This window comes from Phycodurus eques, chromosome 8, assembly GCF_024500275.1.
Source record: "Phycodurus eques isolate BA_2022a chromosome 8, UOR_Pequ_1.1, whole genome shotgun sequence".
NCBI classification, from domain to species: Eukaryota; Metazoa; Chordata; class Actinopteri; order Syngnathiformes; family Syngnathidae; genus Phycodurus; species Phycodurus eques.
Window position 1 is genome coordinate 17,802,600 of NC_084532.1, and position 26,561 is coordinate 17,829,160.

Sequence of the window (26,561 nt, forward strand, 5' to 3'; positions counted from 1 at the left end):
GATACTTGTATCCCCTAGTTGCTGTAGTCATCGATTCTTGGTTAAACTTGGTTGTAAATGCTATGCGTGTACGCTGTGATTTCACATAATGTAACACGGTTCCTTTGTAGCAGTGTGGGGGGAGTGGAGCTATCTCATTCTTGTTAACTGAGCTCCGCCCATCGCCGCGCACGCGCACTTGTATTCTTACGCCCCTTTTTCTTTCTTTTTTTTCCTTACTTGACTCTGGCTTCCGGACGCGGAGAAACAGCGCTGCCGCCGAATTTAAAGAGACAGGGGATAGTTATTTTAAACAAGATAAACGGTAACCATTGTCCCTCAGCTTGTTTTTTCCCCCCCCTCCCTCAGATGCGTCTTGACTCCGCTCGTTCAATTCGACGATGTTTCGCCGAAGTCTCTTCGAGTAGCAGCTTGTCTGTCATCTCGGCTGGGTTTTCATTCCGTTAGCGCCGTGCGGAGCAATACTGCCCGAGCCAGGCAAAGTAGGGCTTGCTTTGCTCGCTGGCTCACTGGTGGCAGGCTGGCTCCCCGACCGAGAGGACGCTTTGTCGGCTAGCCAACCCGCCGAAGCGACACCGAAGCTTCCCTCGCAAGTTGGGCTTCCGCAGCCTCCCGTCGCCGGGCTCATGGCGAAGATCCAGGCGCACAGCACGGCGAAACAAATCAACCAAATTCAAGACAAGCCTTTCGTTATAACACAAAAGCAAGTGCAGCAGCAGCAGCAGCAGCAGCAGCACTTCCAGAAGCTCAAGGTAAGAAGACAACGGCAAAGGGGGAGGAAAAGTCCCCTCAGAGTCAGTCACAACCATTTTGTTTTATTACACCGGGCTTGCCTTGTTTGAGGCACCGAACGTCGAGACGAGTGAAAGCGTTGTTGGCTAACAGCACCGCGGAGCTCGCTGGCTTATCAAAAGTAATTCATTTCACATCAGATTAACGTTGATCTTTAATCTTAAATACGGAAAGTGTGTGTTGTATGAACGGGCGTCCCAAGTGACAGTCGAATGACACAGTTTGCGCTACTTTCTCATTTCACTATGTCATTGGCAGCCACCCAGAGCAAATGTGAACTCAAAAAAAGCTCGCTTGTGGGAAGTTCCTCCATGTTCCCTATTTCAGCCACCCTGAACAAAGTGGAGGACGTCAGCCAGGCTAGCCGAGAGAGGCTACTCCACTTGATTAGCAGCTTCTTTTACGCGTTTATTCGTATCGCGGTGTTCGCATTTTGTTGTTGTGAGATGGTTAAAATGGGCGACGAATAAGCCTCGAGTGTCAAAATGTGTATGCGTGTGTAGGTGCTCGAGGAGTTATTATCGTCATTTGACTGGCTAATGATAGCCTGAGTAACCCTCCAAAGATATGTGGCAATGCTTTGTTCGAACACATTATTTCATCGTAACCTTTACCCAAACTTGCTCGTAGCGAATAAAGACAGACACGAAGCTGTGAACAAAAAGCCTCCTGGCGTGTTTTGGTAGCCACGCATTCATTCCATTATTTATTTATTTACTTGCTGTACACCGCGTACAGCTGTTTACTTGAGTATTTGCTGACAGAGATTTCGGCTTGGACATTGACGATAATTGCCGTGTTCGAAATATGTACAAGTACCATTGAGGAAATTCCGCTGTGCATTTGTGTGTGTGTTCGCGTACAATTCGGAGCGGGCATTTGCTTATTGAGCTAAATATGAAGCGTACGCTGTTGAACTGCAGCAGAGCTGATTCAGCATCCTGCCTCGTTATTTGGCCATGCCGAAATGCTTCTGTAGTGTGCTTAATGCTCCAAATGTTCTCGACGTGTTTTGCAGGTTGAAGATGCCTTGTCATACCTGGACCAAGTGAAAATACGTTTTGCGAACGACCCAGGCATATACAACAAGTTTCTCGACATCATGAAGGAGTTCAAGTCACAGAGGTATTTTCCCATTCTCTCTTCATCTATTCCCCAGCAGAGACTTAAAATGCAAATGCTCGGGATTGTGACGTTTGTCTGCAGGACTTTATTGTATTGCTTAATATCTGAACATAACTGATTGAACCGCACTCTTTTGAGTTGCCTCAACATTTAAGCACATGTTGTTGTTCTTTTTTTTTTAATCACTGATGTATCTTTTTTACCCCCTCTGATCTCCTCTGCAGCATTGACACTCCAGGAGTAATAAACCGTGTGTCGCAACTTTTCCATGGCCACCCCGACTTAGTTTTGGGCTTCAATGCCTTCCTCCCACCTGGGTATCGGATAGAGGTCCCAAAGAATGGAATTGCTTTCCTTCAATCACCTTTCTCCACACAGGTGAGACAGTAGCCACTTTCACACTGCATTCCTGGTAAATTGGCACTCTAGAGACTATAATTAGATTTGTGGCGACGTCAGTGGGACACTGACCGTTGCTTTCTATACAAGTGGTGTGGGTAGTGAGTTCACCCATTTTCAATGCGGATTATCCTGTTGCGGGGAGCTGGAGCCTATCCCAGCAGACCTTGTCGGAAAGGCAGGCTTCATCCTGAGTTCACAGGGGAAATATAGAGACAGACAACCATTCACATTCACATCTTCACTGAGTGGGAATGCCCCCATGTGGACTGCATGTAAATCAGGTGAATGTACCAATTCAGCATCAGGGGCACATAAAATTCATGGGGGGGGGGGGGGCACAATTATTATAACCCTACAGATATTTTTGATAATCCTATAGACTACTCTATTTGCAAAGCACTGATGCAGTCATCATCATGTTAAACCAACAGCAATTATGACGAGCTACCAGTCCTCATAAATTTCATGTATCAATATCCACAAAACACTTGAGTGTTCTACTTATGAGGTATAATACCAGAGGCATATCTCAAACTGAAAATGCACCGAGGTGGTTACAGTTTAAGGGCTCCACATGCATTACACACACTTCTAACCTACTTTGAGTAGGGTGTCAATATAGCGGAAGGCGGTGTATCTCGGCGCTGAATGTCCTCATCAACATTGCATCCTTCCACTCATAGTGAAATACAACTGTGCGTGAGATCCTTTCCATAAGCAAGCTGAATCGCATGGGCCTTGCGTCTGTGCAGCATTCTGCACCATGGTCCAAGGAAAAAGAGTTTTCTCACATTGCCATGGAACCTCCTAATGTTAGGGCAAGTGAGCAAGCGCTGACAAACGCAGTCAGCATATAGCTTGGAGTGAGTGCGCATTTGAATGTGTTAAGTATGTTAACTATTGTCCATTTTACATCTTAATCTTCAGCCTCTGCTTCCAAAGTAGCCAGTATGCCAATTAGCTCCATAGTGTGCTCTCCAAAATGCACATCCATCTCGCTGGCGTCTATTTAGCATCCGGTTTTGCATAGGACACTGTTTGAGTTTTCAACCACCTGCGTATATTCACAATTGATAATTAGCAAAAATACTCACAGATTCACTTCGAAAATTGTGCGGGACTGTTGTGTGTCAACATGACATACATCACGTCACGTAACCTTATGCAGTGTGTACCGGCCAGTCAAGCCGTGACAGGCTGTTGCAGATTAGGTTCCTGTCAATCAAATATAATCACACCATTTCTGTCTTTATTTTTAATGTCTTAGTGATTCATCCATCTATCCATTTTCTGAGCTGCTTCTCCTCACGAGGGCCGCGGGCGTGCTGGAGCCTATCCCAGCTGTCATCGGGCAGGAGGCGGGGTGCACCCTGAACTGGTTGCCAGCCAATCGCAGGGCACATACAAATAAACAACCAGTCGCACTCACAGTCACACCTACGGGCAATTTAGAGTCTCCAATTAATGCATGTTTTTGGGATGTGGGAGGAAACCGGAGTGCCCGGAGAAAACCCACGCAGACACGGGGAGAACATGCAAACTCCACACAGGCGGGACCGGGGATTGAACCGGGGTCCTCAGAACTGTGAGGCTGACGTTCTAACCAGTCAGCACCGTGCCGCCATCTTAGTGATTTAAAAAGAAAAAAACTCAACATTATTTCGTCACACAAACAACGCTACTATGATAAAATAAAATGTTTCGTTTTAGAGATCCGTGTCTTCCGCCCGTGCCGACCGGTGTGTCCATCAATGACATAGTGAGTCTCTGCTCCTAAACGTCACACTTTGGTCACGGGTGGCAGTGCTCCACCTTTGTTCTGCCTCTCATAGGTACTATTTTGGAATAGTCAATCTGCTTTAACCCTCCTATCCTGCATCAGTCCCGTCCCTTAGAGACAGCTGCTCAAAAAGATGGTTAATGCCTAGATCATACAACACAATTTTAGTCCCGATATTGGTCAGATTTTGCTGTCACGGGCGATTTCCCAGATCGGGCCCGACATATATTGTCTGGAACGAGAAAACTTCTAATCGTGTGAGATAATTCACAACCAACGATTTGGCCCTACAATAGAACCCTACGACGCCAAAATGAAAAGTCTAGCATGTTTTTATTTTTTTAATATATCTTCCATGTAGTGTGACATATCTACAACTCTCAGACAGTGCACCTTGATATCGACAAATAGGATTGCGTATTGCAACCGGCGCATCACCTCTTGTGCTTGCCGCCTTCAACATACTTGGTTCGTCGCCGTTAACTATATAAAAGTACGTGAACGTACCTCAAGCCCTCCTTGAATGGACAGCCCAAAACACCCTCTCCCGCGCACCTAGTGACACTGCATGTTTTTTTCCCTCCTTTGTTCTTTTTTTTCCCCCAACATTGCCGCTGTGATCCATTGTTTGACGACAACTTGTTGCCATGGTAACGGTTTTATCAGGTTTCGGTTAAAAGTGACACGTTTTCTGGTCACGCCTCCCTGACACTGTTTGATTTGACAAGAAAAATCCCAGTGATCGTAAAAAACGGGATACGGTGGTATCGAAATACACGTCGTGTAGTGTTGCCACTGTCTGACTGAGATACGGCATGATTTTATGGCAATAGTCTAACAGTGCAAAAGACCAAATTTGTCTTGTCGTCTGATCCAGGCATTAGAGGGCCAGTGTGTTTTAACTAATGATATGCAGACATACCCAATAAGACTCAACCATAGCAAACTACAGACTGTATACGTACATCTTTAGTTCTCTATTTGGTAAGTGCAAACATGAGCTCTCAGGATGTCCTCAATGGCCATGGCAGCCCCGTTTATCGAAATGTACTGCAATGTGAGATTTTAGCCAATTTGCTTTTCATATTAAAGTTTTGCAAAAAACAATTCACGGTCTCTGCAGGTGGATGGTGCTGCTAAGTCCTGGAGGCTCAAATGCACACGATGGTTCGGCTCACGGTTTACCATGGAAGCCTGTCACATTCTGATGGGGTCTCTTACGTTTCTCACGTTCCGTCAAGAAGACACATGGAAACGGCGATAATTTGAGCAAGAATTGCCAATGTTATCAGACTACTTTTTTAATGATTTAATTTTTTTTTCCAAACAATATAACAAAGACAAAAATATTAGTGTTAAAAAAAAAAATCAACCAAAGGGGAATAGGCTGAAGCTAGAGCTTTTTAACACCTGCTCCGTTTACATTTAAAAAAAAAAAAAAAAACAACATATCAACCAATCAGTTTTTTTTCTTCACATTTCTTCTGCATATTACATTGATGGATATCGTTAATTTTCCATAGTGTGTTTCCAGATTAAATAATTCATAAAGTGAGCCTGTACAGGGTAAAAGTAGGGCATTTCTGAACACCCTCAGATAATTAAGATATTTTAAAAACGTATTTCTAAACATATACAGGGTTCCCCTTGAAAATACAGCCTTACACCAACTGAACTAAATAAATGACCCCAGCTGCTTAATGCAGAAATACTATCACCACCCCAGTATTGTTCATTTGCCACTGATTTTGTTCTTTTTCAGATCAGATTTGCAGTGGAAGTTTCAAATGTAAACAACTTCAAATGGGCTTCAGTGCCAACAGCCTGTGAACATGCAAAGTTGATTTTTCTCCATTTATTTCAGCAAACATTTGCTTTCATGCTCCCCAGAAAGTTACGGAGCCACTCGTCAAATCTTTGTCCTTCATTATTGTCTGTCTTGTACTGTGTGGTCTTCATCAACCTGTGAAGAACATTTTAGGCTTGATCCGCTCAGTGCACCAATATGTTCACCATCCAAGTGTACTGTGGGTGTTTTCTGTGGTAATGCTGCATAGTTGGTGTAAAGTGGCTTTTAAAAAAAAAATTTGTAGCGAGAACCGCTGCTGTTGAAACTTACGCTGTAAGTACCAAAACAAAACAGCAAAGCTACATGTTGAGACCCAACCACATCTTAGGGCTGTTTATCTCCAACCATAATTACGTAACACATTGGTGTTCAGTTCATTATACAGATTAATGATGCTTTTGGAAACAAGAGAATAAATAACGGGCGATCTAGTATATTGGGTGTTAAAATAAACTTCCACCGTCTTGGCAGTCTTTCACTGGCTCCTTGTCAAAGACAAATGTCATATTCTCATCTACTGCGGCACAGCCAGTCAGAGCACTTCTATTTGTCCTCTGTTCAGGTGTCGCCCGGCCAACAGGGGAAGATTGTCACCACCTCCACTGTAACATCGACCTCCGGTGCTGCGTCCACCATCACCTCTGAAGCCGGACCTGCCCACAGCGGTGATGTGAAGCCAGCTTCAGCAGAGTCTCTATCTTCTTCAACTTCTTCAGCTGGGCCCTTGGAAAATCCAAGCAGACTGTCCCTTCCATTAGCAAGCAAAGACAGTCAGAATCAGGCCGCCACCTCGTCAGTGTCCCCGCCTGCCTCGGAGACCAGCCCGGTCGAGTTCGACAGTGCCATCAGCTACGTAAACAAGATCAAAAACCGCTTTCTGGACCACCCAGAGATATACAGAGCCTTCCTAGAGATTCTTCACACATATCAGGTACTCCCCTGTTAAAGAGCTGCGATACATCGTGCTGTTTAAGTTGCCATTCATGGCCATGCTCTGGCATTTTCTCATTCACTCTGACTAATGGCCATTTTGATAATACTCTCACTGCTTTCCACTTCCCAGAAGGAACAGCTGGAGGTGAAGGAGAGCCGAGGCAGTCGAGGTACCAGCGGGATGACTGAAGATGAGGTCTTTTCTAAGGTTGCCAGTCTTTTCAAGGGACAAGAGGACCTGCTAGCTGAGTTTGGCCAATTCTTGCCTGACGCCAAGAGATCACTGGTCAGTACAGAAAGAGTGACATTAGCATGATCCCTTTGGTCCCTAACTTCCATCCATCCATCCATTTTCTGTTCCGCTGTATCCTCACAAGGGTCGCGGGCGTGCTAGAGCCTATCCCAGCTATCTTCGGGCGAGAGGCAGGGTACACCTTGAACTGGTCACCAGCCAATCACATGGCACATAGAAAAAAACAACCATTCGCGCACACATTCATACCTATGGGCAATTTAGAGTCTTCGATCAACCTACCATGCATGTTTTTGGGATGTGGGAGGAAACCAGAGTACCCGGAGAAAACCCACATAGGCACGGGGAGAACATGCAAACTCCACACAGGCGGGGCCGGGATTTGAACCCCGGTCCATAGAATTGTGAGGCAGATGTGCTAACCAGTTTTCTACCGTGCCGCCTGGTCCCTAACTTATTCTGCAAAATGCCATGCTGATGAATCTCATATTTTTAACACTGAGCTTATATGAACACACATGATCCAATGCTTTTTCAATAGTTCACCGGGAACTCACTGACTGGAGCGAAAGAGCAACTGAAGAGGCCAGAAGATGATGACCTGATAACCAAACAGAACAAAAAGAGGCCCAGACCCATACTCCTGCCCCACATGTCTCCACTACTCAAGGTAGTGCATCCGAATTGTTAACTACTTGTTTAACGTCAGTGTATAAAGCGAATTACCAATATATTGTAGGTCTGTACTTTAGAGTAGTTCAACATGACTGTTTTTCCCCCCTAAAGAAAAAAATGAAGTATTCCTGTACCAAAGACCAGTCCATCGCTTCAGTCGGCAAACATGGAGTCTTGCGAGAATTCTCCTTCTTTGATAAGGTGAGGAATCGTTGACATTATTCCATGGCAGATTAGTGCTGGGTAATTATGCAGGTTCTATAGCATTGTCATTGTGATTTGTCCCTCAGGTTCGCCGCCTGTTTAAAAGCCAGGAAGTGTATGAGAACTTCCTGCGCTGCATTGCCTTGTTCAACCAGGAGGTGGTATCAGGAGCTGAGCTGCTCCAGCTTGTCACTCCTTTCCTGGGGTAAGTAGGACGTCGAAAATGACTGAGTAGGGCAATCTTCTTCCAAAATGTAATGTATGATGTAGTATTCCGTCCATCCAATTTATTTCAAAAATAAAATTACAAAATTCATTATACAGTAAATACCCCTCCATTGAAGGTTCTTATGTTCCAGACCCCCTACGATTAGAGATAATCGGCAAATTAAAAATACCCTATTTAAATACACCCTAGGCATGTTTTATAACATTTGCGGTACTTACATTTTAAAAAAATGTAAGAATATAAACAGTACTTAACTAATGGTTTAATTAAAAATTTTTGCACATAAAAGTTAAATAAAAATTGTGCCTAAATACATGTTTAAAACAGTTCTTAAAGCTTGAATGCAAATATATTGAACATAAAAGTTAAAGTCTGGGCGTCCCTGCTAAAGCTACTGCCCCCGCGAACCGACCTCGGATAAGCGGTAGGAAATGGATGGATGCATACAAGTTCAAATGACTTGTACTTAGACAGTGATTCTTTCACGTACAACTAAAAGGAGTCCGCATACCACTAGTGGTACGCATATCACACTTGGAGAATCACTTTGATCTATAATTAACATCCATCCATCCATTTTCTGTACCACGTATCCTCACTAGGGTCGCGGGTGTGCTGGAGCCTATCCCAGCTATCTTCGGGCGAGATGCGGGGTACACCCTGAACTGGTCGCCAGCCAGTCGCAGGGCACAGAAAAAACATTCGCACTCACATTCACACCTACGGGCAATTTAGAGTCTTCAATTAACCTACCATGCATGTTTTTGGGATGTGGGAGGAAACCGGAGTACCCGGAGAAAACCCACACAGGCACTGGGAGAACATGTGAACTCCACACAGGTGAGGCGGGATTTGAACCCCGGTCCTCAGAACTGTGAGGCACCGTGCCCTATAATTAAAAAAACTTTAAAATGCTGAAATGTAATTTATCGCAACTCACGACACATGGAGAAACATTTCAGTTTTTTTCCACATGGATGGAGCCAAGCTAGCCTCATGACCAAAAATCGAAATCTTGCCAGCAACCATTATGATTGCATGTATCAGTGACTTTCAGTACTTCTGTATATTCTGAATTTTGGGAAAGCGCAGTGAGATTCCATTTTAAAATGAGTGCTTTAAAAGAAAGATGTGACCCTAATTTTCTGATTTCAGAGTGACTGTGCTGTTAGCTTAGTGTTTGAGAGATTTTTGTACGTTACTACTACTCAATATAGAGTTTCCTCTGGGTCGCACAAAGATTGCGTTTGACTATGTTTGCATCCTTCTCTCTACTGAACTGCAATAAAATAATTGGAATCGTGCAATCTTGAGTTTGAGGTCAGCAATTCCAGTCAAACTTGGGAGCAGGAAATAACATACCCTATCACAGTTTGGGTGAATTCTTAAACTGCATTTTTTTTGAGTGCCTTATACTTTGTGATTTTAAATAACAGAAATCTATGAGTAATGCATTGCTCTCTTACAGTAAAAAGCAGTATATAACAGTAATTTGTAGAATGTTACTCCCACTGCAGAAAATGGCCTTATAATACTGTATAACAAAAAAGCGAAACAGTGTCCGGGATTCTGATATTTGTCATTCAAGTTTGAATCCAAATGCTTTCCAGGAAGTTTCCTGAAGTGTACACACAGTTCAAGTCCTTCCTGGGAGACAAAGAACTCTCTCATGCCATGTCCGGGCTGTCAGATCGCTACATGGAGGGAGGAGGAGGCAGGGAGGTGGATTACGCCTCTTGCAAACGCCTGGGCTCCAGCTACAGAGCGCTGCCCAAGACATACCAGCAGCCTAAATGCAGTGGGCGCACCGCCTTATGTAAAGAGGTGTGTCTACTTATTATTCAATTACTCTTACAATATTTTATTGACTGATAAATGCCCCATCAAACAATATTTATGTAGTGAGAAACCTGTCACTGATGCTTTGCATTCATGTGTTTAGGTATTAAATGACACTTGGGTGTCATTCCCCTCCTGGTCAGAGGACTCCACCTTCGTCAGCTCCAAGAAGACTCCTTACGAGGAGCAGCTGCACCGCTGTGAGGATGAAAGATTTGAGGTAAGATAGATGTTCTTATTTTTCTTAATGTGTGAACCTTTACAACGATTATTAGAGTGTCTACACATGTTCAGTGAACCCTACCTATTAGACGAATAGCAACATTTTTCAAACCCCACCTAATAACAAAATATACACAAGCACATATTCACACACGAACTGCCTCTTGCCACAACTGACGCCGAGTCACTCAACACAGAGTGGATAACGATTTAGCCAATTAACAGCCAGCCAAGTTTACACACTCATTCGCTGACTCAGACTTGCCTCAACAGGCCAGGCCCTGCCTTTTAAAGTTACACGCCTTCAGTCACAGATACTATAGTACTGTAAAACGTGAAGATGGTGACCCCAAGTGGACAACAATAACACCTGCACCTCACATGCATATATTTTGATGATATATGCATGAATGAAATATTCAGGCACTATTTTGTGGATTTTGTCTATCATGGGGGCAGTTTGGAACATATACCCTCCACGCTAAACAAGAGATTGCGGTATTTATAGTTTAAACGCTAAATATACCCCAGACTACGATCTCCAAACACTTGAATATGATTTCAAACCCTTCTTATAACATTACCTTTAAAAATTAGCTACATATGATTTCATTTCGAAAGAATGCACCACAGGTGCAAGGAAGCTGCCGTGTATGCTTTGCAACCCATAATAATATCAACTACTTTCCCATTTGCTATCTTATTACATTTTGAAATCTGTGATGCATTGATACGAAGTTTTTAAAATTCAAACAGTGTACTGCAAATGACTATACTTAGTTGGGCACTGACTGTACCGTAGCAGCTAGCTGATCTACTGTTAACTTCCCCCACTGCCAATAGCGATCAGGACTGCCCCACATTATCGATTGCCCCACATTATCTTGGGGGTTTACCACTCTGCTCGCTACCCCAACTCGAACATGGTGTCTTAGGAGCAGAGCGTATTGGCGGCATCTTTGGGTGTTCCATAAAGAGCACAAAAACATGAATAGGTGCAACAAGATTAGTTTTCAGTCAGGTTATATTTGTTAGGTTCTACAGAAAAATTCACCAGTAGGTGAATTATGAATCAGCGAGGGTTCAGTGTACATACTTTGAATGAAGTGAGTGTTCATTAAAAACATAAATTTGAAAAAAAACCTCTAGTTGGATGTGGTTCTGGAGACCAACCTGGCCACCATCCGAGTGCTCGAGAGCGTCCAAAAGAAGCTGTCACGTCTCTCACCCGAGGACCAGGATCGCTTTCGACTAGACGACTGCCTGGGCGGCACCTCTGAGGTCATCCAGCGCCGCGCCGTGTATCGGATCTATGGTGACAAGGCCCCTGAGATCATCGATGGGCTGAAGAGGAGTCCGGCCACGGCGGTGCCTGTCGTGCTCAAGAGGTCAGAACTGTTCTTTCTCTGCTGAGATTAAACCTTTCTTCTTCACTGGTTAAAAATTAGATTTAGAAATTCCTATTTGTATTAATTATTATAACGCTAAACAGTAATATAAACCAGAAATAGCTGCGTTGCAAATTAACTTTGTTAGTTTACGGTCAATGATCACAGCATCTCATATGAGCAATATTGATTAATATGCCTTATACTGTAATACTGAAATATTGATGCTCAGTTTTGATTGGTGCTGTAAGAAAAGTATTATTTTAACAATAGTTCAGAATTTGCCTGTAGTCAACTGCACTTACACCTGGCGCCATTATGCCTTTCATGTATCTGAATGTTAGACAGTTTTCTATGATGCAGTACACTTAAAGTATCCATCCATCCATATTCTTCTGCATATCTGAGGTCGGGTCGCGGGGGCAGTAGCTTTAGCAGGGAAGCCCAGACTTCCCTCTTCCCAGCCACTTCATCCAGCTCTTCCGGGAGGGGGGGGGATCTTTAGGTGTTCCCAGGCCAGCCAAGAGACATACACTTGAACGCCACAAAAAAATTACAACCACAATAATTTAGATTGTTAAATTTAATACCCCTGATAGTCAATCAAATTATCATATTTATAAAGGCATAATGTTTGATATACTATATGTCTTGTTAAATTATACATGTACCATATGCCTAATGTTATGGCTGTTGAGTGTGCATTATGCATGTATATGCATGTTATCTGAATGGAAACATTCGCCCTGTTTGTGAGTGCTGCCATGATGGCTAACAACATACAGTGGTGCTCACATTAGCACATTAATAGCAATTGAACCTGTGCTGGGGTACACAGATTGAAAGCGAAGGAAGAGGAGTGGAGAGAGGCCCAGCAGGGTTTCAACAAGATCTGGAGGGAGCAGTATGAGAAGGCCTACCTCAAGTCCCTGGACCATCAAGGAGTCAACTTCAAACAGAATGACATGAAGGCCCTGCGCTCGAAGAGTCTCCTCAATGAAATAGAAAGTGTCTACGATGAGGTAAACGCTATTTTCTCTCTGTAGCTCGGATCAACCAGCAGCTGGACACGGTGACAATATGATAATGTTGAGAGTAAATGTTTTGTGCAATGTTCAGTGCTGCATCACAAATACACCCACATAATTTAGTCATAATAGGAAAGTCTGGCTCTTTACTCCTTAGCTTTTTGTCCACGCTCCAATGATCAGCTCTTGTAGATTTTCCTCATGTTAAATGTTTTTGTTTGTTGTTGCAGGTATTATACATGAAACATTTTGTCTAATGTCCATTAAATTTATTTTACTCTGCAGATTTCCCAGCTTTGTCTCTTTTTGGAGGCTGTCAGTGTCAGCATAAATGGCCTCAGTGGTTTTTGAATTTTGTATGAATAATAGTTTGAAAACAAACAATTTGAGGCAGCTAATGTGTGTTTGACCAAATGCAGATTCTCAGGCCTTGTGACTCCCCCCCCCGAGTTCCTGGGTCATAATTTACACACAGAACAGAGTGAGCCTTTTATTATTCCAGTAATGGGCAAATTCCAGCTTGATAGCAGGAAAGTGGACAATAGCAACACACAAAAATAATAATCAAAAATAAGATATTTCCAAATATCAGGCAATGTCACTGAATGATAAGAATTCAAAAGAAAATAAATTTCTCTTTCTTCCACTTCTATACAAAATCGCTTGACAAAATGCTATTTGGGGACAAGTATTTATGTGAGGGTCAATACAGCCTGTTTAAAGCTCATCATCTTCACGCTTGTGTTTTAGCGACAGGAGCAGAGCACGGAAGAGGGAGGCGTTGGCCAGCAGGCTCGCAACGGCTCCAGCGCAGCATCGGCTAGCGAGCCTCACATGGTGTTTACGTACGAGGACAAGCAGGTCCTGGAAGACGCTGCCGCCCTCATCATCTACCACGTCAAACGCCAGCCCACCATTCACAAAGACGACAAGGACCACATCAAGCGGATCATCCAGCACTTTGTCCCCGACCTGTTCTTTTCACGCCGAGGCGAGCTCAGTGACACGGAGGATTGGACAGATGAGGAGGCGGAGGCAGAGGAGGGAGGAGAACGAGGAGCAAGCGGAGCAGTGGCAGCAGCGACGGCGACAACAACAACAGGAGGGAATACTAACACTTCTGATGCAGCAGGGGCAGCAGCAACCAGTAGTCAGTCTCAACCTCAACCAGTCCAAGCCCAAGCCCAAAGCCAGCAGCAACTAAACAATGAATCCAGACGGAGACGCTGCAGCCCATCCCAACCGGCAGACGCCGAGGCTTCCAGCACTCCTAGCAGCACCAGCCAAACTGCGACCACCACCGGATCTATCCCCGGATCCACACCTATGGAGGCCAGTTCTGGCGCAGCTGCTGAGAAGGTGGACCTGCGCGACCCTGAAGCAGAGCACCAGAAGGAGCTGGACGACGTCTACAACCTATTCTTCGTCAACAACAACTGGTATTTCTTCCTACGGCTGCACCAGACTCTGTGCTCGCGCCTGCTGCGAGTGTACCGGCAGGCCGAGCGGCAGCTGCTGGAGCACCGCGCCGAGCAGAGCATTGAGCGGCTACTTGTGGCCGAAGGGAGGCGGGAAAAGGCGTGTGACCTCGCTATGGAGCTGCGCCTCAAACAGCCAAGTAAGTTGGAGAAGACTCTTATGACCACACATCTGTTCTACTGTTGGTGTTGTTACATTGATAAAAACCTTCATCCATTGTACGAATTGAATTCGTAAGCCAAGGTACCACTGAAACTACGGCCAGAATGGTGGTATGGTACAGTTAGCATATCTGCTTCACAGTTGTACCTTGCTGTGTGCAGTTTGCATGATCTACCTGTGCTTTTGTGCTCACACATTTAAGAAAAAATAAAAAAAATAGCTTGCTAGGTTAATTAGCTCATTCACTGCCTGAGCAGGGAACTCTACCAGGTATTTGAGAAATTTCACTCATTTTTAAAGCCCCACAGAATATTGTGTACTATGACTATATAAACAACAAAACCACCAAACAAAAGCTCAGACTCTCCTTTCATCATCATCAGAATCAGAATCAGAATAATTTTTATTTGCCAAGTATGTCCAAAACACACAAGGAATTTGTCTCCGGTAGTTGGAGCCGCTCTAGTACAACAGACAGTCAATTTACAGAACACTTTGGAGACATAAAGACATTGACAAAAACAATTGTGCAAAAAGATGCAGAGTCCAAAAAACGTTTGTCTCTAGTTAATACCATTCTTTAGTAATCAGCAGTCAAATATATGCTCGTTTCTGAAGGAAAAAAACTGAGAAAACAGCCTTTTTGTGAAAGCAGACAGATCAAGCAGAACAATGACTTAGACAGCAATATTTTTTTTCTTAAGTGAAAATCTCAAACATCTGAACATAAAACAACACTGAGAAAGTATTTTTGACAGAAAAATTATTTGTTTACAAGTATAACTATTTACAGAATTTACATTAGACAAAAATGCATGGACAAATCGGGCTCCCACACCTGCACTTTCTTCCTCCTCATCCTGCTCCTCTGCCGTTTGCTCAATAGTACAGGTTTTTATTACCTTGGGCATAAACCACCTCCTCACCTCTTGCCCAGGTCTGCTAGAATATTCTCCAAATCCCCCTGACCCTAATGAGGACAAGCGCTTATAGAAAATTGATGAGTGTACAGCTGATACAGCTGATCGACAGTGATACCTTCAACACTGTGCTGTATTATTTTGGTTATGTAGAAAGCAGTGGTGTAAAACTCTACTGCATCATACAGATGACTGTTTCTAATATTTTGAGACGCATGTCAGGCAACCACCACATTAGAGACAGCTCTCATAAGTGCAGCGCAGTGCACATAGACAACCATTCACACTCTCTTTCACACCTATGGACAATTTAGTCTTCAACAAACCTAACATGCATGTTTTTGGAATGTAGGAGGAAGCACACACAAGCAAGGGAGAACATGTGAAATCGACACAGGTTGGCCTGAGCCAAGATTTGAACCCAGGACCTCTCAGATGTGAGAGAACCACTGTTTTCACCATGCTGCTCCTGTTCTCCTCGTTCTCTTTAATTTTGGTTCGGCACCAAATGGTACTCTATTGTCAAAAATACCCTTGCAATATTAAGTTGTTTTCCAACTTACTAACAAAAACAGAAATAAATGAGTGGGACTTCTTTTGTAGCGGTAACAACAGTACACATTCATACCTTTTACAGGATAATGTCATGTTTATTGATTCCTAATTGGAGCTACAGGTGATTGCCTAAAAATTTGCTGATGTTGCATACATGTTTACGTGTGTGTGCAGGTGAGGTGGAGTTGGAAGAGTACTACCCAGCCTTCTTGGACATGGTGCGCAGCCTGCTGGATGGTAACCTTGACTCGACTCAGTACGAGGACACACTACGGGAGATGTTCACCATTCACGCCTACATTGGCTTCACCATTGACAAGGTTATCCACAACATCATCCGGCAGGTAGGCGAAGTCCCACATACAGCACCAGTTCTACCAGTGTGACGCTGATCACGTCTTAATTTAAACTCTTTGTCACTTTAGCTGCAGCACCTGGTGAGCGACGAGGTGTGTCTGCAGGTGGTGGATCTGTATCTGGCTGAGAGGAAGAGGGGTGCCGCCGGGGGGAACCTCTCTTCTCAGTGCGTGCGAGCAGCCTGGGAGACGAGCTACCAGTGGAAGGCTGAGAGAGCTATGGCCGAGGAGAACTGTTTCAAAGTCAGTCAATCAGAACAGATTTTTTTAATTTATTTATCCTTTGTTGATCTAATAATTGTCCAATTGAGATAAAAGATCTCTTCTTCCAGTGAAACCTGGGTCAAGATGGAGTATATTTTAACAAATCTGTGAAGGCATACATTTATATATCGCTCTTGACCTCCCGACCTATTGTACAGCCGTACCTGGTGGGACCGGCAATCGGCTCTTTGCACATAATCTTGCAACGTCATATCCATTGTGGATAGTATGATTTTACCCTTTCCCGGTTAGGCAAAGGTCAAGTATGAGCCTTAAAGTGGATAGATTATTTTATTTTTTTTCTCTCCCTCGGGCAGCACATACTGTGCCATGGGCATCGTTGTGTTCTGGTGTGCACGTCATCCAAATTCAACAGCAATTTTAGCAGTGACTTGTGAGTATTTTTTTTGTGAGAATTTCACTGTCAGAACACACACCAAAGTGTTTGCAGTCAGCTCCACGCAACAGATTATTCAACCGAAAACCCTCGAGGGGAAAAAAGAGACTACACCAAGGTCCTCCTGGTATTGTTCCATTGGTATGATTACTCCCTTCAACCGCCATGGCTGGGTGTTTGGGACATAGTAACCAGACCTAATCAGCAGGAGATGAACGGCACATGGAATGCACTTTTGCATTATTGTTCTTTAGGTAATTTACTGATTTCAAAGAGAGATTTCCAAGAAATAATATCTCAGAAGTGTGATCATATATCTATTTTAGCACTTACATGCCAAAGGATCTCTCAAAGAGATGAGCACAGCATGTTTTGTTTTTTCCAACAAAAGCCCCAGTATAGTAAGACATATTTTTGGGATTTATTCATGAACTTTATACTAATATATTGATCCACATAATCAGTAGCTTTTTGGATCCGGCGAATCTTTATCCAAATGTAGACCTAATTTATAGTACATGGATCTCTTTATTTAACAAGTCAATTTCTCCTTTTAATTCAATCATTTGTGCACTGCACAGGAAAGCAGGTTGTGGGACAGAACAAGACGCACAAATCAGTGAGTTCAACATTGCCGGAAAATCTGCGGTATCTTAAAATGCCATTGAATTTGGATAACGATGTGTGCGTTGGAACACTGCTATATTCATGTTGTTTGTTGCTTTTGGAAGGGAGATATGTCTTTTTTAAGGCTTAAGACAATATACATGGTTAGTTTGGGAAAGTCCTGTAAACATGGCATGACATGTAGTCATTCCCCTCTAGTAATTTTTCCAAATTATTTTAGAACAGCATAATCACAAACAAAGTTCACTGTCATTGCATTTCTTTGAAAGGCGGTACGTTGGCCGAGTGGTTACACCTCACAGTTTTGAGGTTGAGGGATCGCATCCAGGCTTTCTAGCATTTCTGTGTGAGATTGCATGTTCTTACCGTGCTTTTTTATTTTTTTATTATATTTTTTTCCTCCTCCTGAGTACTTCGACTTTCTCCCACATTGCAAAAATGGTTGTTTGTCTTTACAGTATGTGCTCTCTGATTTGTGGGCAATCCTGTTGAAAATGGATGGACTATTTTCTTTATTTACTGGGAAATTAAGTTTGTCTTTAACCTATTTTTATACAGTTGTAACTAATGGCTTAATATCTGCTCTTTCTTTTATTAGGTGATGTTTATTCAAAATAAGGGTCATGTGACAATAACCATTGAGCTGCAAGACACTGAGGAGGCCCAGGCTGATGACCCCTTGGATGTTCAGGTAAATGAATTAGATAGATTTTTAAAGCATAAAATCAAGACTTGTAATTGTTCCAGTTAAATAATTTCATTTTTGTTGTTTCAGTGCTTGTCCAGCTACATGGAGCAGTTTGTTGGAACTGAATCCAGCCTGTGTTCACAAGCAGACGGCTACTTTTTCAAACCTGTCTTTCTTCCACGGTAAAATAGTTCAACTTGCACCTGTTGTGTTTTATACTTCATTCATACACAGGTCTGTTCTCGCATGCTGGTTGACCTTAATTTTTTTTTTTCAGGTTTTAAAACACTTTTTCATCACAAAATAATTACTCATTCTGTTCCACGGACAGGCAGTCTGCATCATAAAACCTTCATTCTTAACTGTCTGTCATTCAAGTGTATTTAAAAAAAAAAAAAAAAAAGGTGCACCCCACACACACAAAGATTCTGTTCCGTGGCCTATCTTGAAATCTTGCGTGATCACCTGATCCCACAAAACCAAAGAAGAAGAAACAACACTTCTGGATTTGCACCGATATTACCAGAGTGTTTCCGGAGATTGCCGGAAGCGGGACCGTTGTTAAATGGCTATGACGTCTCAAAAAGACGATTTGGAAAATACTTCTTGCCGTCTGGGGAACCCAATTTCATACAAAAAAAGCAACATTGCGTAAGACGTTTGTTCTTATTTACTGTCTCTTCCTTGTTTCTGAGTCAGGGGGCTTCTTGATTGGCTACATTCTGTTCCACGTCACCAATTCACGGCGTCATGACTCGGCTTCCCCACACAAATATTTTCTGGTTGTAAATATTGAAAACGTTCAATATTTAACGGTCCCATATTTTACCAAACCAACTTTTTCTAGTATTTGGGATGTAATATTGGCTCTATGATGCCTCAGTAAATAAGTGAAATATGAATTAAAATCATCCACGTATTCCTAAATTCCAGACCTTTTTCTGCCGAGAAGCCTGAAATCAGGTCATTCGACATTCCCAAGCTTATCTACGTCACTAGCGAAGATATCCGCGTACCTCTTTGCTCCCAGGCCAGCGCTGTCAACATAACGTGTGGTCTTCTTACAAGTAGGTCTTCTACACAGAGGCATCCAATAAGAGCAAAGGGGGCAGTCTTAGTCAAATATGGACAAAGTAAATGCAAAACTGGGCCAAACAGAAGTAGCTGTCAGAGTGGCCTTTTCTGGACACTAGTATGACAAAATTAAGTATTTTATTGTTTTTTTTGTTGTTGAATGAAATTGATACTTTTATACTAAGTCCATGTTATAGAGTCTGCGTCACAGTTCTGAGGACCCGGGTTCAAATCCGGCCTCGCCTCTGTGGAGTTTGCATGTTCTCCACGTGCCTTGTCTTACCCAGTGTACAAAAACTTGGTTTGAGGCGAAGATCATGGGTCCTCCAGTAAGACAAAGACCCAAAGCACACAACCAAAAGTACACAGGAATGGTTGAAAAGGAAAAAACACATTCTAAAAACATGCATGCTAGGTTAATTGGAGACTCTAAACTCTCTAGACTCTGTTTGTTTGTATGTGCCCTGCCATTGGCTGGCGACCATTTCAGTATCCCGCCTCTTGCCCATAGTCAGCTGGGATAGGCTCCAGCATGCGTGTGACCCTCGTGAGCATAAGTGGTATAGAAAATGGATGGATGGATGTTAGAGAGTCCCTCTATGGAGGTCTATATAGAGAAAATATGGGACCTTTAAGATTATTGGCGCTGACCCGTTTTGTACCCTAGAATTAGGACAAATCCACTCTTGACACACATCAGACCTAAGGATCATCTAAGACATAACATAGTCTGGCGTTTGACATCATTGGTCGGGAAGGGGCAAAATTAGGACAAAAAGCCTGATTGTCTTTGTATGTACCAGGCCTAAAGGCACATTCAGTCTTGCGTACAAAGTCGGGTTACGTCGCCGCCATAAGAATGGAATTTAGTCATAAACCGAGGACCCGTACGCAAAACAATGACATAACCAATTATGTCAAAACTGGTGAATAGTTAACTAGTTGGTAAGCGGCATCACACAGAAATACACGTGATCCTTGTCTTTCGATGGTCTTGAGGTGCATGTGTATGTTTGTGTGATGGTGTTGTTTCTGTGTGATGGTGTTGTCTTGCTTTGTTTTGTGTACCTGTATGTATGACTGTTTTTTTGTGGTGTGTCTTTTTATTTTTGTGTTGTGTGACTTTCTTTGTTTTTGTGTCCATGTTACTAACTGTGCACAATTAACTACTTAGCACAGCATGAGCGTCACCAGAAAATCATAGCCCTTAATAAGGGTCCAATGTTATTCTGATGTCGTTGCCTAAGCTCTTTACACTGCCTTGGGGCCATAATGGCATGCATTTGTTCTGGTGTTGACGTGTCCATATGAGAAAAGGTTAATATTGCGTGTCTGTCTTGTATAGGAATCTGCGTCGTTTCCGGCGCTGGCAGGTGCGTCAGGTGGAGGCAATGCGCTGCAGGCGAGAGTGGCACCGACAACTGGGCGTAGAGAACGCCGGCAGCCTGGACTGTCGCTTCAAGCTCAACACTCACAAGATGGTGTTTGTCATGAACTCTGAGGACTACATGTATCGCAGAGGGGCACTGGTCAAGGCCAGGAAGGTACGGCAGCGAGTCTTCTTTTTTGAGTGCTCTCCAAGGGCCTTATTTACTAAAGGGCTGGGCCTGCGAAAACAAGTTGCACCTTGATTGCTCACTTACCGTTTGTGGAAACAGATCTACTAACTGGGCGTGGCCCAGATTGTGTCTACCAAATTGCCGTGTTTTCAGATTTGCGTGTTCTGTGAAGAGCAGATGCAAATAGATTAATTTCGCCCATACAATGTGATTTATCAAACATGAAAAAAATTGTGATGGTCGATTTTGCGACAGTATGTATTTAAATATTGTCAAAACGTGCAAACCAGCACGCAAACCTGTGTCATCGTAGCGTAGGCAAAACGAGAGGTCACGAGAGTACTTTTCCACTTGTATAAGCATTTTTGAGATGCCAGAAAAATAATGCAACATATTGTCAGGAATGCCATTTTGGAGCTTCTGAAGGATTTATTTGTTGACTTCTTTGCCAGTCACAAGGCTTTCATCTGTAAAGTACACTGGCATCACTTTACGCGTTTGTTTTACCTCCCCATCAGAAGCTCGATTTCAAGACCCAAAATAAGATGGCGCAGTTCATCCTAGGTTTGATAAATCACACACATTGCTTGTGCTGAATGAATCTATTTGCAGAAACCCCTCCCACAACACTCAAAAATGCCAGTTGCGCCTGTTTAGTTGATCAGCTTCCACATCTCTTTGAGAGAGTTATTCAGTGTGTGCCCGTTTTTGCATGTGTAAACCTTCAGTAATTCAGGCCCAAAAGTATCCAAATTAGCCAACGTTGTTGAGCAGAACCCCTGTTCGCTCATTTTATAGTTGAGCACACCCTACCTACTGCCACAGCTGACCATGCGGTACCTTTTTGTTTTGAAATAAATGATCAGTCGGCTTAGGGCAACATTTGCAATAAGGTCAGTTTGTGCAAAGGAGGTTGCACGACTGACATCATTAAACACTTTTGGGTACATGGCGGTAGAAGTAAAGGAGTACCCCATCTTTGACATGCTAGCTCCAGTTCAGCCATAGCTCCTCATGCTAGCTCCTCGGCCATAGCAATGCAAATGAAGTAAAAATCCGGTAAGTAAAACAATAAATATACACGGATATGAAAAAGTGTTTGCTCGCTTCCTGATTTTTTTTTTTTTTTTTTTTTTTTTTTTTTTTTTTTTTTGGGTCATACTTAAATGATTCCCATCATCAAACAAATTTCAATATTAGTCAAAGACAACACAAGTAAACAAAAAATGCAGACAGCAGAATTCATCCATCCATCCATCCATTTTCTGAGCCGCTTATCCTCACTTGGGTCGCAGGCGTGCTGGAGCCTATCCCAGCTGTCATCGGGCAGGAGGCGGGGTACACCCTGAACTGGTTGCCAGCCAATCGCAGGGCACATAGAAACAGACATTCGCACTCACAGTCACACCTATGGGCAATTTAGAGTCTCCAATTTATGCATGTTTTTGGGATGTGGGAGGAAACCGGAGTGCCCGGAGAAAACCCACGCAGGCACGGGGAGAACATGCAAACTCCACACAGTCGGGGCCGGGGATTGAACCCGGGTCCTCAGAACTGTGAGGCTGAGGCTCTAACAAGTCGTCCACCGTGCCGCCCAGCAGAATTCATGGTTCCATTTATCACAGTATTCCAGGACCTGAAGTAGCAAAACAGCCCCACACCATCACACTACCACCACCATATTTTATTGTTGGTATGATCTTTTTCTGAAATGCGGAGTTACTTTTACCCCAGATGTAATGGGGGAACACCTTCCAAAAAGTTCAACTTTCGTCTCGTCAGACCACAGAGTATTTTCCCAAAAGTCTTGGGGATCATCAAGATGTCTTGTGGCAAAATTGAGACGAGCCTTAATGTTCTTTTTGCTCAGCATTGCTTTTCGTCTTGGAACTCTGCCATGCAGGGCAGTCTCTTTCTTATGGTTGAGTCATGAACATTGACCTTAACTGAGGCAATTGAGGCCTGCAGTTCTTTGGATGCTGTTGTGGGGTCTTTTGTCGTCGCTGCGCTCTTGGGGTGATTTTGGTCGGCCAACCACTCCTGGGAACATTCACCACTGTTCTATTTTTGCCATTTGTGGATAATGGCTCTCAGTGTGGTTTGCTGCAGTCCCAAAGCTTTAGGAAATGGCTTTATAACCTTTTACACACTGATAGATCTCAATTACTTTCTTTCTCATTTGTTCCTGAATTTCTTTAGATCTCGGCATGATGTCTAGCTTTTGAGGATCTTTTGGTTGACTTCACTTTGTCAGCCAGGTCCTATTTAAGTGATTTCTTGATTGAGAACAAGTGTGGCAGTATCAGGCCTGGGTGTGGCCAGCGAAATTGAGCTCGGGTATGATAAACCACAGTTGTTATGTTTTAACAAGGCCATGTAGGATTGGATTTTTTTGCTCCCTTAATACTAAAAACCTTTGTGAAGAACTGGCTTTTGTGTTTACTTGTGTTGTCTTTGACTAATATTTAAATTTGTTTGATGATGGGAAACATTTAAGTGTGACAAAAAAAAAATAAAAAATCAGGAAGGGGGCAAACACTTTTCACACCACTGTCTAAAGCCAACATTAAGACAGCTAACAATCTCCCTCCACCAGGAGTCTGTAACCCATCATGTGGCTCTCTGTGACTTTGGAAGTCTTTCATTTAATTTTTATTTTAGTTAATTAGTTTTTCAAATGTAATTCCAAATTTGAAGATTATGGTGCTCTCGTAACATAACATAATTTATATTATTATAATTTTTGTCACTCAATATGTCTCACAACCACTGATGTGCAACACATGGCGCCAAGATTTGAGCTATTAGGTTGGTAAACCATGGGTAAATCCAAGAAAAGATTCTGAAAAAAACGTTTAATACTACATGCTACGTTACCTATATTAAAAACAAACATAGCTCACAGATAACAGCTTGCAATTGTATGTGAAAATGATGGTGACCATCTACAGCTCTGATGTGCCTGCGCTGTACGCAAATGTGGAATATCTCCTGAAGAAAATGAATCAAGTGAAACATGTTTCTGTAACGAACTTGTTTGATACAAAAGATCAAATGAAAGAATATTTTAAGTACAGATGAAACAAAAACTGAGCTTTTTGGCAATGCACACAAAGAGTATGCTTACAGATGGCAGAATAAAGCGTCCTGGGCTGTATCAAAGGGATCATGAAATTAGAAAATTATCAAGAAATTTTAGAGCAAAATGTCTTACCCAGTGTACAAAAACTTGGTTTGAGGCGAAGATCATGGGTCCTCCAGTAAGACAAATACCCAAAGCACACAACCAAAAGCACACAGGAATGGTTGAAAAGGAAAAAAATTGACTGTTTTAAAATGTCCAGCAATGAGTCCTGATCTCTATCCAATTGAAAATCTTTGGAGGGAGCTGATATCTGCCATTCGGGAAAAGAACTCTGCAAATGTTCAAGAGCTTGAACAAATTGCAAAGGAAGAGTGGAAGAAAATACCACCTGGGGAGAAGTGCAAAAAGCTTCTAGATGGATACAAGAAACATTTCGAGGCTGTCACCGCTGCCAAATGGTGTGAAACCAAATATTGAGGGGTGCCAATATTGCTACACATGCTGTTTTCTGTTTTTTTCCTTTGAAGTTACAATATCTAAATTGAAAAAAAACTTTTCTGTGTTAAATTACTTGGGACCTCTAATTAAAAGATCCTGAGTTTGGTACATCTCCATTTATTTCTGTAGATATACAGGTTATGCAAAAAAATGTGGGGTGGCAATAATGGTGAGCAGGACTGTACATGTGATAAAATGATGACAGAACATTGAAAGAGGCGCAAATTTTGGTTTGCATTTTTGGTTGGCTGCAGTTGGATAATTTCACTTAGGTTTTAGTTCATGAACATGAGGGAGGACTCAAATAGACATTGACCATTTTATTTCAACATAAGCTTCAACCAAGTGACTTCAGAGTTAAAAATGTTTTTGTTAAATGCAGAAAAATTACCCGTTCTCTGTAGCAGTTCATTGATTTCATAAATGCAATAGACACATTTTTTTTTTATATACTCAGAAGAAAAACAAAACAAAATATGCAGTGAAATCCTTGTTAACATGTCAAAAGGGTTTTGTGGTTCCCGGTGTCATTTTTTTTTTGTGGGAGATGGTCCAAATGGCTCTTTGGGTATTTAAGGGTTCCTACTCCTGATCTACACCATCATGGTACCCAAAGCTTTTTACAGAGGCTCACCATCAGGCATTCACTCACACATTCATATACCAGTGGACGACAGTTGCCATGTAAGGCGCTGCCAGGCACACTAGGAGCTTTTTAGGGTTCAGTTCAGTGTCTTGCTCAAGGACAATTCATCAACAGACAGTCGGAGCGGGGATTCAAACTGCCGATCTGTTGGTTATTGGATGACTTCGCTCTACCAACAGAGCCACAGCTGCCCTAGAACCACGCAAAAGTCTGCAAACCAGTGAGGAGTTAGTGCATTTGTAATTACAATGCACTAACTCGTGAAATATTTCGCTTCTTCCGATGGAATTGGATAGTTAGAAATCTGCTGGAAATGTTCTACCCCTTTACAACGCTATTTTAGAATTGACTGCTTTAAATTAAAACTAAACTATTTGACCCATCTTTCCTTTCCCAGTCTCAACACCGAGTGGCGGCGAGCCAGCACGAGCGTTTGGCCAAGTGGCACCGAGGCTGGCGGGCCGAGCACGTAACGGCCTTGGCTGACCGCGGCGTGCACAAGTGGCTGATGGGAGAGGATGAGGAAGAGATGATCCCCTGCAAGACCACCTGCCTGTCTGCAGAGCTCAAGGGGCAAGCCGTCAATAGATACCGCGTTCATTACAGTGGAAACAAAGCTCCCTCCTCGCCTTAAGAGGAGACACACGCACACACACGCGCGCACACACACACACACTCTCTCACTCACACACAGAGGCTACATGCATGGACATCCGTACACTAAATAAACAGTGCAGTACTTGTGTACCTCCTTCACCCATGTGTTCCCTCCCTCATGCAGAGTGAGCATGTGCGGGGAAGTCATAAACTAGTGAGGACTCACTGGAGCCAGGAGAAATCCCCACCCCCCACCATACCCCCTCCCTGCCTCAAAACTTTGTCACTCAGCATCAGCAGCTGCATCTGGCACTAAAAGTCAACAAGACGTGACCACATAATGGAAATAGTTTCAGAAATGTGAATGTCTGTTTTATTTCTCTTTTCTTTTTTTAAAATGAAAGTCCAGTGTAGTTTTTAGCTTGTAATGCCAGATAGCCTTCTGCTTGTTGGTGGATTTAATGCGCGTTTCTACAAGGAGATCATGGTATATACGCGTGTATGTATGTTTGTGTATCCTGTATCTCATTATGACAAGTAAGTGCATATGTATTTTTTTCTACATACAGTATGCATTTACACCATCTGAAGATCACGTGGTTCTTTACAGTGTTTGCTGTTAGCCAACTCTTGATGTTTGCATTAATCCCCCCCGCCCCCCCCCCCCCTTTTTTTTGTATTGTAGCTAGACAGATTATCAGCGGGGCAACAAAGGAGTCCAAGTTGATTGATTTAATACTGATGAAATTATGTATCATAATCTTGATTTCACTGAATGTTTTCTGTGTTGTCTGATTTTTGTTTTTTTTGTTTTGCATACTGACATTGAGAATAAAAGCAAAAACATCAGTGTTAAAATAGAATGTATAACATTTATCCTGTATCAGTTATCATAAAATAAACAACCTAGTTGTGACCTTCTTAGATGTTAATTG

The 26,561-nt window shown here is 42.8% G+C and overlaps 1 protein-coding gene across 1 annotated transcript; it reads left to right on the forward strand.

Moving 5' to 3' along the window:
- Positions 1 to 233: 233 nt before the first annotated feature.
- sin3b (SIN3 transcription regulator family member B) lies at positions 234 to 26,536 on the forward strand. The gene is made up of 19 exons (XM_061684288.1): positions 234 to 752; positions 1,811 to 1,917; positions 2,142 to 2,295; positions 6,511 to 6,879; positions 7,012 to 7,167; positions 7,676 to 7,804; positions 7,921 to 8,010; positions 8,100 to 8,218; positions 9,853 to 10,066; positions 10,185 to 10,301; positions 11,453 to 11,691; positions 12,530 to 12,713; positions 13,470 to 14,337; positions 16,010 to 16,179; positions 16,261 to 16,434; positions 18,078 to 18,170; positions 18,255 to 18,349; positions 20,587 to 20,785; positions 25,427 to 26,536. The coding sequence occupies exons 1-19, from the start codon at positions 627 to 629 to the stop codon at positions 25,661 to 25,663; spliced, it is 3,840 nt and encodes a 1,279-aa protein (XP_061540272.1). The 5' UTR covers positions 234 to 626; the 3' UTR covers positions 25,664 to 26,536.
- The last annotated feature ends 25 nt before the right edge of the window (positions 26,537 to 26,561 follow it).